This window comes from Euprymna scolopes, chromosome 2 (genome assembly GCF_053919585.1).
Source record: "Euprymna scolopes isolate OS-2025 chromosome 2, ASM5391958v1, whole genome shotgun sequence".
Taxonomy (NCBI): domain Eukaryota; kingdom Metazoa; phylum Mollusca; class Cephalopoda; order Sepiida; family Sepiolidae; genus Euprymna; species Euprymna scolopes.
The window spans coordinates 190,559,525-190,573,513 of record NC_136483.1 but is presented as its reverse complement, the minus strand read 5'-3'; the positions used below and the strand labels follow the sequence as shown (position 1 = coordinate 190,573,513).

Here is a 13,989-nt window from a genome sequence, read left to right as displayed (position 1 = left end):
TTTATTCTTTTGGGCTGACATCAAATTATTAAGTTAGATCCATGTCCAAGGAACCTATATCTAAAATTGCAAGTGTTTAGACCCAAAATTGTCGGAGGAGTTTGGTAGAGTTCTCAAAGTTCAAATCGTTGAACTTTGACCCTTTAACAGCCAAATTTCTGGACGGAAACTGATCACAATGATTTTCCAAAATCTCAGTACCCTGTATATCAAATTTTGAGTCTGTAGACTTAAAATTGACAGAGTTATTGCGTAGGGAAATGTACACATACAGGCACACAGATACACACACAGACACGTTCACTTTTATATATATATAGACTAGCATGGGTGGCGGCATTGCCCGGGTGTTTGGATGTGTATGTTGAGCAAAAAAAAAAAAATAAGTGGTAGTTGGAAGGCAGGCTGGAACCCGTACCGCAAAGGAGGAAAAGAATGGGGAAAAACCTGACGTCTTTGCTGTTACGACCACCACCAAACCGGAAGTGACATAGGTTTAAATTAAGGCTAGGCAATCGAAAGGAGAAGATGACTTTCGAAAATATTGACGAAAAAAGTGACTCCCCCCCTGTAGAAAAGTGCCCAGTTGAAGGTTTCGATATTTGTCATCTGAAAGGTCGAACTTTAAAATGATATTGATCTTGTAAAAATCCGTCGCCTCTGTCGAAAGTTTTATGCAGACATGCAAACATACATACATACATACATTTATATATTGGTAACTAAAAATTTTCGACCCAAACCGATTAAAAAGCTTGCCCTATCTTTGAATACCCTTTATGTAAAATTTCAAATGTTTAGACCAGAAATTTTCTGAGTAATTTGATAGAGACTGCAGAGGTCAAATTTTTAAAAAACTTTAAACCCTATTATGACCCCTTTACATTTATTGTTTGGGGCTCAAATCAAGTTATTAAGGATTAGATCCATGTCCAAGGAACCTATATCTAAAATTTCAAGTTTTTAGATCCAAAATTGTCGGAGGAGTTCTCAAAGGTCAAATCGTTGGACTTTGACCCCTTGATAGCCAAATATCTGGCCGAAAACGGGTTACAAAGATTTTCCCAAATCTCAGTACCCTGTATATCAAATTTCGAGTCTGTAGATTTAAAATTGACAGAGTTATTGCGTAGGGAAATGTACACACACAGAGACAGACACACACACACAGACACACCCACTTTTATATATATATAGATTGAGTTTTATCGTCTGTTTGGTGAAGAATTTGGCGACCAATTCGGTATCACAATTTCACAAACTGACTTATTTCCCTTGACTTAAATTAAGGATCTGCCATTAAAAAAAAAAGAAAATGAATCTCAGAACATAATTGTAGTCTAATTTATTTTAAAAATAAACATAACATATACTGGATCATTTTTTGTGATTTTTGGAATTTATACTAATTTCGACATGACGATACGTAAATACGTAATAATGTTTTCAACTGAATTGTGTTGTTTAAAAAGATCACCAATTTACACAATCACCCAAATCAATAAGAGGTTATTTTTGTGTGACCACTGTGGTGGAGCTGTTGGGAACTGTTGAATGTTGTCTATTACGTTGCAGAAGTAACATTTGCGGTCGACGACAAAATACTTCTCAGAATGTTCTAAAACGAGATATGGTCCATCCTAGAGTGGCTGGAGAGGTCTTTGTATCGAATCAATGCAGTCGAAGATGTACTTGCATGAATGAAGATCATGTCAGGGTCACCACTTGTTGGATTCAGATATACCGATCGGTAAAGAAATAAGAACGTGTTCAATAACTCTGACCGTAATTAATTATAACCAAATACTGAGTTACAAAAAATATACAAGAAACATTTCTTCATACAAGCAAGATAACATGAAAACATTTGTTAGTGTACACGAACAGGTAAAGATAAACTGCAAGTTAGTTGTCTAAAAATGTGTGTACTGAATGTTTATAAAAGTTTAATAGTATTGTTGAATTTTATGAATATTTGATTGTTCTTGGTAAGGCATTATGTTTGATTGTTTTTGGTTGATATCAAAGTTTGTGAAGGATCAATCGCCTTACCTCACAATTCTGTTTGCTGCTCTCCGAGTGCATGCTTATCAAGCATGTGGGTTTATACATGTGCACCGCTTGGTGCCAAGGGAAAAAGAGGAGGAAGAGAAGGGTAACTGAAGGCTATGTCAGAGGTCACAGGAAATGCACGCATATCAAAGTTATGTGATGTTTGCGCGTGCTCCATCCATGTGTGTGTGTGTGTGTGTGTGTGTGTGTGTGTGTTACTGCACACAGCTTGTTCTGTGTCTGTGTGTTTGATCTATACAAAGCGAATTGGTAGGTATAAACGGCTCACTATATATCTGCTCTCAGATACTACATTTTCTACAGGAATTTCAGGTATGATGAATTCTCAAGATTATTTGCAGTGTTATCTGACTATATCTCAGATGTCACTTCCTTTGCTGCCATTGATGGAAGTTTCATAAGCTGGTCTGCATGTCTCCTCACTAACTCTCCACCAGCCTCCACTTAAAAATTCATTGCTCCCAACTGTATGGTAACAGTACCTTCAAGCTATCGTTGACCGGATCCATAATCACGTAAAAGTACATAATGGGCTACTTTGCAATCATGAAATGGTACCATTAGTTTGCTTCCCTTTTCCATTTTGTTTTTCATGTCCAAAGCTTTGTAAGTGTCTGGCTTTACCAAATAAAAAGCAGTTTTAATGGTCGTTTGAGCATTAACTTGGCTGGGGAAACTCCAGTTGATGAGTTGTGAGTTATCCAATAAGTGAATAAAAATCTGTTTACCTTCATTTTGAGTTTTCCCTTGTGATCTGTTTCCATCCTTATTTCCCTAGAAGAGTTGAAATTAAACGATACTCGAACTTAACATCCAAATCTGACCCCCAAGATCGCCATGGGCATGGAATATGTGCCTACATTTAAGATGGCTTTCCATGTGGTAGGGACATCTCCAGAAAAGATCCTAATTTACCTTATATGTGTTTCCAGGTTGCACTTGCTTACACCACCGCATTTATATTTGCCTTCTATCGCCCCCCCCCACAATAGCAAAGTTACTATCTTTAAGAGCATATCTGAGAAAATTGACCACATCCTATCTGCTCATCCTTCAGCTAACATTCATGTCTATGGAGATTTCAATGTTCACAATGTGGAATGGTTAACCCACTCAAACAAGACATGACGAGGGGAGGTTCTGTCATGATTTCTCCATTGCTTATGATCTTACTCAGATTGTTCATGAACCCACCCATGTGCCCGATACTGATGGTTAGTATGCAAGTCTCCTAGATCTTTTCCTCACAACATACCCTGAGCTATGTTCATCTTCTGTTCTGTCTCCACTGAGATCTTTTGACCACTGTTGTATCGGTTAAAATAAAAACGAAAAGTAATAATTCCTCAGACATACCTCTCTATCGTACAGTATATCGATACTCTATGGCTGAGTGAGATAGCTTCCGTTCATTTATATCAGATCTACCTCTGCATTACATGTTTAAAAAGGATGTGTCCTCTATAGTATCAGACCTGATGGAATGGTTAATTATAGGTATAGACCGTTTCATACTCTCAAAAAAATTCCAGCAAAAACCTAACAGCCAGTTGTGGTTCTCTCCGGAATGAGCTGCTGTCATTGCACACAGAAATCACTTTTTCCATTTCTTCTAACATAACAGATGTACTGAGACTAAAGCCACTTGCAGGACTACCAGTAGTCACCATAAAAGAGTAATGAAGAACGTGAGAGAGTTGTATGCTCAGTCCGTAAAGGCCAAAGTGGCATAAGAGCATCTTGGTTCCCACCAGTTTTGGCAAATAGCAAATAGTGCTCTATCCCAACTATCATCAATAGACCTGAGCTAATCTCGTCAGCATCAGACAAAGCCAAACTCTCTGCAAAGAACTTTGCAGCAAATTCTACCCCATGCGACCAAGGCCGCCAACCCCCAATATTTCCTTCTGTATCAGAAAGCATGCTATGCAGCATACAAATATCTGTGCGTGATGTTGCCAAGCCAATCAAAAACCTTGATTCTGGTAAAGCAACTGACGGCATTCTCAAGATTATTTGCAGTGTTATCTGACTATATCTCAGGTGTCACTTCCTTTGCTGCCATTGATGGGAGTTTCATGAGCTGGTCTGCATGTCTCCTTACTAACCCTCCACCAGCCTCCACTTAAAAATTCATTGCTCCCAACTGTATGGTAACAGTACTTTTAAGCTATCGATGACCAGATCCATAATCTAAAAGCTTCAACCAGAACCAGCTCCCATACTTACAAAGCTGTTTAAGCATTATCTTAAAGAGAATTGCTTCCCAATACCCTGGAGAACCTCATCAGTATGCCCTGTATTTAAGAATTCAGGTGATCAGTCATCTCCCTCTCAGTACAGACCAATAAATCTCCTGTGCGTCATGAGTAAGTTACTTGAATCTGTGTTAAATAGAGAAGTAGTCAACCATCTCAGCAAAAATAACCTTCTTAGTGACATGCAATATAGTTCCCATTCTGCTAGATCTACAACAGATGTGCTTACAGTTATTTCTCATAGGATTAGTGACTCTCTCGACAAAGGCTTCCTTTCTAGAGCAATTGCTCTTGACATTTCAAAAGCCTATAGCATAAAGGTCTACTTCACAAGATTTCCAGTTATGGTATAACTGAAAATGTCTTTTCAATTATTAAATCATTTCTCTCTGAGGTTCATAAGAGTAGTGGTTGATGGGCAGAAATCAGAAGCTCATAGTATTAATGCTGGAAATGAATATGTACATCAAATCTGTTGCCAAAATTGCTGGAAAAATGATATGACCCTTTTATTGATCCAGTAGATATCTACCTGCTGATGCAATACTCTACCTATATAAGAACCAGGTACATCCCAGGATGGAGTATTACTGTCATATCTGGGCAGGAGCTGCTAGGAAGACCTTATCTTGCCTTGACAGAGTTCAGAATAGACTTCGTAGCCTAGTGGGGGATTCCCTTTTCTCTTCCCTGCAACCTCTTTCTTACAGAAGAAACGTTTTGGAGCAGCATGTCTCTGTTTTATCGTTATTTTCATGGCAAGTACTCGTCTGAGCTCTAATCTATGGTCCCTTCCTCGCCAAACATTCACGAGAAACACTCATTTGGCTGAAAACACTATCAATAATTTTCCCCACTCTTCACCTGTGCCTAAACCTAAACGGTCCTGGATATGACCTAAAACTATATCCGATAGTGAAGCCCCAGCTTGCGGGCCTTGGGGTGTGTGGAGCCACCCTTTAATTGCCATTGCTCCCAGGTCCACTCTGACCCGAAGTGGTAGTACCTGTTAGGGTCCCAACTATGGGTTAAATAGAATCTGACTAAAAAAAAAAATATACTCCATTAAAAATCGTTCCTCAAAATAACTAGATTCGGCATTAAATAACCTGAAAAAGGTTGATATGCCATAAAACAAAAACAACCAACCAACCAACTAAACCTAAACGTAGATTCCACGAACAAAGCTTCTTTCTTAGAACTGCACACTTGTGGAACTCTCTTCTGTTTACCTGCTCTCCAGCTGACTATAATATGACCGTCTTCAATTCCAATGTAAACAAGTTTTTGATGAGCCGTTCCCCTTAAGTAATCCAATTTTACCAAATGTACTATCTATCAATATCATAGTAATCTAACGATTACTATGATATTGCCCTTTTGACCAATGTACACTCTTTAACCCTTATCCTCGAGGGGCCTCTGGGCCTTGATAAGTGGTGATTCCCTTGGAAAAAAAATCTTTATATTGCAGTTTTTTTCCAAGGGTCTGCCAACGTAAGGTGGAAGGTATGTTTCCCTATTTTCTGACGTACACCCCCAAAAATTGTTTTATTGTTGTTATATGTGAACGCCCACACACATACACAAAAATAAACTGTTATAAATATACATAACTAGAGACATTCACACAAAATGCATGAACACAAATAGACGACACCTGAACAGTAACTAGAAACTTATTTACACACATATTATATACACATCATATATACATATAGTACATATACACTCTAACCAGCTACATAACAATATTAGCGTAACATTTTATGGCAAAAACCAGGGTCAGCCCCCTCCTTCTCAAGGTGTGCAGAATTTCATTCTTCCTCAGTTCACTTCTATCTACTGTGCTACGGTTCCAGATGAGCATTGTCTGAAAATAGCAGTTTCAAGTCTACCCAAAGCAGGCCAGAGGATTAGTTGGTCAAAAACGTGGTGAGGCAACATCAGTTATAGAAGGCAGTAATTACTGAGGATACAGTTACAAGACTCAACATTTTTATCCTGTTGTAGTTAACCACCTGAAGAAGGCCAGACGAAGATGAGGATAACAGTCGGCAAATGAATAAATAAATATACAAATTGCTCATCTCAAAGGATTTCAATAATAAAATATTAATTTTTATTGTTTTTTTTTCTCTGCGTTATTTGTGTTTCACTGCCAATTATTATGTTCTAGCAGTAACACCTTGCATGAATAAAGGCATATGAAACTGAATCTACATGGTAAAAAACAAGCTGTGGTTAAGACTGAAAAAATGGCTGCTCCATACTCTCTTTATATGTATTATTAAAAAACAACATGAAACAGGCTTTGCTCCCTGGTTTAAATTTGGAATTTGCAGGGCAAGGGAAATAACTCTGCCTCAATATTGTTGCAAATAGCAACCATAACAAGGCTAATTTTATTTCTGGAGAGGTTGTTAAGGGGAAGAACCCGTGATGAATTTCAAAGATGGTGAAGCAAGTCATGCTGTCCTCATTTCCTCATAAAATTTGATTTTCTTAGTTAAAAAAATAACTACTTGATCAATTTACATGATTTTTGCAATATGAAATTTTCATTCACTGACGGGTACCTACATTATGAAGATTTTTCTGTATTTTTGTTTTTTTATTCGGTTGAATTCTGGACAAGCACCTATTTGGTTATTTATTAAAAAGAAAAAATTAAATAACATAAAGTATTCAAATAACCTATTAAAGGTCACATTTAAAAAATAATTTTATTATGAAATCATATCTACCACACTGCATTTCAATTTATTTATAAACAAGTCAGCCTTTAATCCTTGTTAGTAGTTCTTCCATTCATTTCATGTCATTTTCCCATGTTCAGAGGTTAAGTATTTTCTTATATTACACAAGCCCATACTTCTGCACTATTAGAATGAAATTTGTAGCCATAAATGGAGTTTTCAGATAAAAAAACAATGGTTTCTACTGATTCTTTTTGTCAATTCTAATAAATTACAATATTAGCTTCCAAATTATGCTGTCGAAATTACCTGAATATTACTGAATTATTAAAAAAGACAACGTTAATCGTGTTAGTAGGTAAAAAATTGCGGCCATCTTGTTTTATAAAATAAATCGAAATGGAAAATTGCCTCCCTTTTGAACTCTCCTGTGTCTTACATAAGCAAATACAAGCATTTTCTTTAAATTATATTTTTATTTTCTTTAATAAATAATTTTCTACCTTATTGATTTTCATAATTTTTGGATATAATCATCTTAAAAATACAAGGAATACGTAGATACCATTGTTTTCATGTGAAGCTCAGTATTATGATTTCCGAAATTTTGTTCTGATAGTTTAGAAGCGCCCACAAGCCTGTTCAGTTCTCACAGTTCAGCGGATAAGCTGTCTCTAAATTCCACTCTGTGCAATCTTGTCTAATCACTTGGTTTCAAGTTTTCCTTCAACAGTTTTTCTATGAAGATGAACGTTCCATAACCGATCCATCCTTAAGATAACCTTTATGCTAAGCAAATGTAGAGCTTTCAACAAATCCTCTTACCTGATTTGTTGGGTTTGGTCAGATTTAACATTGCAGATCTATCTGATTATGATTCTGCCATTGGGTTGCAGTTGATCAAGATAGGGAGTTGGGTGAGGGTCCAGCATTCACTGCCATATATATGTTGGTTTTGATCACTAGTTTTAGGGAGTCAGTTATTAATTATGGGATTTCATTCATCAGTTTTAAGGTAGGCGGTCATTAGTTTTTAGGAATGTGTTCATGCTGGTTTTGAGATTTTACTTTAGGGTGTTTTGTAATGAGAAATATATTTTTGGGATGAGTTAGATTCAGAGAAATATTTTCAGTGAAAAAGATTTTTCAGGTTTTGTAATCAAATGTGAGAAAAATGAAGGACATTGTCATACGGTAAAGAAAACAAAATAATGAGTTAAGAAGGCATATAATCACAAAAGAGCTATTTTATATATGTTTAAAATTGAAGGTTTACAGCAATAGGAAAACAGAATATTCGCGACTATTTTTAGAGTTCTTGGGAGTTCATTAGCTGAAATGTTAGAGGAAGTCTGAATCAATTAATTAAGAGTCGTGAGTTTCAGAGGTTAGGAAAATCGCATTCAAAACTTCTCCGCTCAATCAAATAAGTTATAATTCATTGAAAGTTTATTTTAAGAGTCAATGTTCTTTTGTTTTTCATCATCAGAAAATGCACTGAGTTGCAGAAATTAGGAACTAATGATTTCTGGAAAATTTATAACAGTGTAGTAAATAATGGGCAATTGACAATTCCCCCCTCTACTCAACAACCTTGAGATTATTTGCACAGCAACTGAAAAGGCAAATCTGCCCAACGTTTTGCCTCCAACTCCACTTTAGACCCAGCAGGCCATCCCCATCCCAAATTTCCCTTTGCGGACAGTAGCCACACTTGATAACCTGAAGATCACCCCTTTCCTTGTTCATGAGGCCATAATAAGAAATAAGTTTAGACGCCTGGAAGGCATGTGGGCCCCATCTTATCTCTGCTATACTACTAAAAAATGCTCTGCTGAAGTTGCTCCGGTTCTTTCCAAGCTCTACAATAAATACCTTAATAAATCTTGCTTTCTCGACTGCTGGAAAATTGCTTTTGTTGTACCAGTTTACATTTAAGAAATCTGGCGAAAAAAACTAACCCACTCAATTATCGTCCTATTAATCTCCTTCCTCTCTTCATAAAAATCTTGGAGTCCTTAATCAATCAAGCACTAGTCCACCACCTCACATTTTATATAAAATCTGTTCTTTTTCTTTTTTTTTTACTTTTATTTAACCTCAAACAAAGCACAGTGCCACTTTGTCATAAGCAGCTACTATTTGGGACCAAATTTACGGGGGGGGGGTACTATGGAAGGAATTGAGCAGCGAGATGTCTGTTTGCATTATACTTGGACTTTTGCATGTCAGTACAGTTAGGGAAGCAGGGATTTGGGAGAGAATTCTAAAGTCTAGCAGTTCGAAGGAAGAAGCTATTTAAGCAGAACGCTTTACAGCATCTAAGGATCTCTACAGTGTAAGGGTGTGATTTTGCTGCTTTTGGGAATATTTACGTGGAGAGGACACAAGTGCTTTGAGTTCGTCAGAGCACTTTCGATTAAAATACTTGTAAAACAGGCACAAAGATGCAACATTTCGGTGATGTGACAGAAGTTGGAGTCTGGTTGCTTGTGCGGGATCTATTAGATTGGTGACTCATTTTTTTTAACTCTGTCTGGCAAGAGACTAGCAACAGATGCTCCAGCCCAGATATGACAACAATACTCCATGCATGAGCGATTAGTGGTTTTGTAGAGATACAGAATACTTAACGTTTTTCTGTAGGAAGGACCAATTCTTTTAACCCACCAATGCAGAAAGTATCAGGAACCAATCCAATTGTAGGAAGAACAATTTCAAAATATCCCATAATATTATTTATGTAATACATATAAAATATAATGATTAATAAGAAAAGTAAAGCAATTTATATCAAAAGATTTTTATTATAAAATATACATTTTTAGATTCATCGCAAATATTATTAATTAGTTAATATCTATTTTTAAAGAATTTTATTAATTAATATAAAATCTACAATAACCAATATATTTTTTAAAAATATAAAAAAATATATAAAAAACGAAACAATATTCATGCAAAACTCGTAAATACACTTCATGTTTATATTTTGTAGATGAAAAAATTGTTTTAAAATAAACATTTTTCAATTTTTTTTTGTAAATTTTTCTCACATGGAAATAAAGAGAAAATAATTTTCAATATGATTTAAGGATGAAAAGTTTTCAGAACTTTACTTATTTTTTAATATATTTTTAGAATGAGGTCACACACAACAAAAATATAGGTTAATATCTTTGTATTTCTCTTAGCAAGTTGAGAAATGATGTTTGCAAGCTTAAAATACTAAATCTATAATATAAATATAATATTCATGCCTTTTTGTCTGCCCAGGATCGCAATTGAAAACAAATACATTGATATTACGCTTCTGATTTTTAGGATGAGGATTGATTATTCGTATTATTTGGATCCATCGGATTACTGTTTTCAGCTTGAGTGTTATTTTCACAACATTTTGGTCGATGTAACTTCCAACCTTCTTCAGGTATATCTTGTCGAACTTGGGAATCTTTCTGTAGAACTTATGAATCTTTCTATCAAATTCAGGAATCTGCACAGAATTTTGAACAGAACTCTTTATTTAATCCATGAGACTAGGATGCTCATGTTCCATCAGCCATGACTGGGTAGAAGTCCTAAGTAATTTGTTATTGTATTTTTGGGTGTCGTCCACACTGAGGACTGAACCATCAACCTCCAGAAGGGTTTAATTTTTAAAACTGAATTTTACCAAGTACTCTATTCACTAAGACACAAATTCTTGTCCGCAAGGACCTATGGCGCAGTGGATAAAGTACTTGGTAAGTTTTACAATCCAAATAATACAAATAGATTGATGACATTCAGAAATATTTTTGATGGTCTAGAAGTGTAAGCCATGTTTAGTTTCAGAACACTTTCCGATGGTTCGTTGTTCTACACAAGTCCTGGGAGGTGACTGGTTTGCAAGAGACAGTCCTCGAGTTGGAATCCACAGAGTAAAAGATTCTTCCCGTGTTGACATGAAGAGGAAAAACATATGCGAAATTGCTACAGAAAGGTTTAATATTTATGGAGCAATTCTGGTTTCTGATTGGTTGGTAGCAGAAATTGAATTAATTTGATTCGTCAGTTCCTAGCAGCATCGTTTATAAATAGAATTTCCCGACTGAGCGAGATCATACCCTATTATATGACAATTATATAGTAAAAAATATTGTGACAATGATGGATCTGCAATCAAGTGTTAAACTTTACATTTCATTTATTATTTATACAGCTCTATCCTATAAGATATTGAGGCCTTTATTTGTTAAAGATCTAATGTCATCAAATTCGATTTGAAGTCCGTTTTACATGCTAACATGCTTGGACAGCTTTTAGAAATTGATTTCCAAATCTCTGACTGGGTCTTATTCCTCTTTTTTTCAAATTCATCCTCATCACTTTCTCCCATTGGCCTTCTCCTGTGAACTGATCCTGCCATTTCATTTCTTTTACATTTACTAACGCAAGAAAATATATATCATGCATTTTTAAAAATAATATTGTATTTAACGGTGTTCAATTTTGATCCAAATACCATTCTTCGCTTTCAGAATCCCTGCATTGGCAAATTCAATCTTTTTCTGCAAAGATAAAAAAATTACTTAAGCGAATTTTAATATTCAGAATAAAAAAATATTTAAAAACAATGTATGATATTTTAGTCTGTTTTGTTCACAAAGTCAAACAAGATTAAAATAATATTGAAATACTTTACTAACCAAATTGAAAAACAAGAAATAAAATTAATATTAAGCAAAGATTAAATCTGGTTATTTTGAACTGTATTCAATATGAAGTATTTTACATAAAGATAATCAGTGAAGATTACTTACTTCAGTCTTTTCACATGGAACAAGACGAAATTTTCTCAACATTTGTACAGCAGCCATCTTGAATTCAAGTTCAGCCAATCGCATTCCAGCACACATTCGTGGTCCGCCCCCAAAAGGAAGATATGCAAATGGTGTTTGTTTTGCTTTATTTTCTTTACTGAAGCTAGAATTACAAAAGTGAGGGATGATTCAGAATATCATTTAAATAAATATTTTACGGAAAGAAAACTGGATGATTCTAGAAAAATGGTGTTGGAGTTTTAATCAGAATTTTATCAGCAAACTTTTATTATTTCATAATCATAATAGATTTTTTTACCAGATTTGAAAATTCTATCCCACAATTAAAGCTTTTTATTTATATTCCATTTATTGTATATACAATAAATGTAATTTGTAAATGATTTTGTAATTTTAGTTTTAATCTTGTATTAAAACAAATTATTTTCAAATATTTTTTTTTATTTTAGACAAATCAACTAATTTAGATGACATTTTTTATTTTTTAAAGTTGACTGGTTTTAAGCTTATTTCTCTCTCTCTTCTATTTGACCTATATTTGCTGATTCAAGTCTCATCACTGTAATCAGTTTAACGTCTGTTTTATATACTTGCATGTGTTGAACGCCCTTTAAAAATTGATTTCAAAATGAACCTATCTCTGGCTAGGTGTTTGATTATTCCTCTTACTCTCAAATTCATCATTACCATTTCCTGTCATGTTTTTCTTGGGTTGCTTTTGCCAACTGATTCTGCTTCTTCAAATGTCATAGATCTAATTATGCAAGAACTGTTATGCATTATTTTACTGTTACTAAACCAGCAAAATCTCTACATATTGGTAAGATTTATTCTTCCTCGGACGTCATCCGATTTAAGCCTGTCTTTAAGAATCAAATTACACACTTATTGTATCATTCTTATATTATTTCTCTCCATGCAATGCATATCTTCAATCCTTACTAGCCAATTTTCACATCTATACAGCATCATACAGAGCACACATGCCTGATAGAATCTTCCCTTGGTCAACAGTGGTAACACTCTGCTGGTTAGTAATGGCAGAAGTTCTCTGAACTTATTCCATCCGTTTCTAATTCTTGCAATCACACAAGCACCGCCTCCCCCCTGTGCTCCAATCGTATCATCAAGAAAACAAAATTCCTGAACAATGTCTTTACCATCCAAATAAACTGAATTCCCATCTGTTTCTATTGGGTCACATGTCTTGCACACAAATTGATTATCAAATTACCTGTAATTCCAGTACACTTTTAATACACCCAATGCTTACAAGTAATACAAAAATATTAAGTTGTATGAAACTCCTATTCCACAAATTGATTATGGAAATTTTTCTCTTTACGAAGGCTTTCGAACACTACAACCATTGATTAGCACTTTGCTCTACGTTAACATCTGCTTTCACACCTTTAAATTTCTTCATGTGTTTAACTTAACATAGAAACCTTCCACAGTTTCACAAACAAGCACTAAAAGCATCAGCCTAAAGTATCTCTTCCAGACAATTTCTACAAAACTTATAAGACACAAATGAAAAGAATAAACCCTGTACAATTCTCTTATATACTCCATCTGTGTTGTTTCTTCTAACGTGGTTTTGAGTATTTCTGTACATGACTCGAATAATCCTAACCAACAATCTGCTGGCCCTTAATTAATGCAAAACCTCTTTAGACTATCTCAAAATTTTTCTTAATTTCTACAAAAGCAAAATATGGATTTGTATTGATACCATGATACTCCTCTGCATTTGTTTCAGGATAAGTATAGCATCAGTGGTACTTCACTCAAGCATTAAACAAAACTGGATTTCATCTTTTTCTAAAAGGGTTTTTTGAACTTCTTCTTCAGGTATCAGGTCTGTTATTGTAAACATTGATGATCATGGCTCTCCAGTCCCCTCTGCATTCGGTCTTTCTGATGAGATCTAATGCTGTGTTTCCAGTGACCCTGTTAAGATTGTCATTGAACTGTGTTCGTTGTTGTCTGCTTTTTTTTTTTCAGCGATTTTTCCTAACATCAAATTTTTTAAAGCTGTCTGCACGAAATGGCTGAAGAACTTTAACTGTCTGGCATGGACGATATTAAGTAGTGATTTATGCGTAAGGCAGACTACAGCAGGTCCTTAAT

At 35.1% G+C, this 13,989-nt stretch overlaps 1 protein-coding gene across 1 annotated transcript in view; it reads right to left on the bottom strand.

Moving 5' to 3' along the window:
* Positions 1 to 11,201: 11,201 nt before the first annotated feature.
* Positions 11,202 to 13,989, bottom strand: part of LOC145300015 (cytochrome P450 3A8-like) — a 35,906-nt gene continuing 33,118 nt past the window's right edge. Inside the window, exons 13-14 of the mRNA XM_080144450.1 lie at positions 11,836 to 11,998; positions 11,202 to 11,583 (exon numbers count right to left, since the gene is read on the bottom strand). Of these exons, the coding sequence (XP_080000576.1) occupies positions 11,509 to 11,583; positions 11,836 to 11,998 (238 nt within the window). The 3' untranslated portion in view covers positions 11,202 to 11,508. The remainder of the gene's footprint in view (positions 11,584 to 11,835; positions 11,999 to 13,989) is intronic.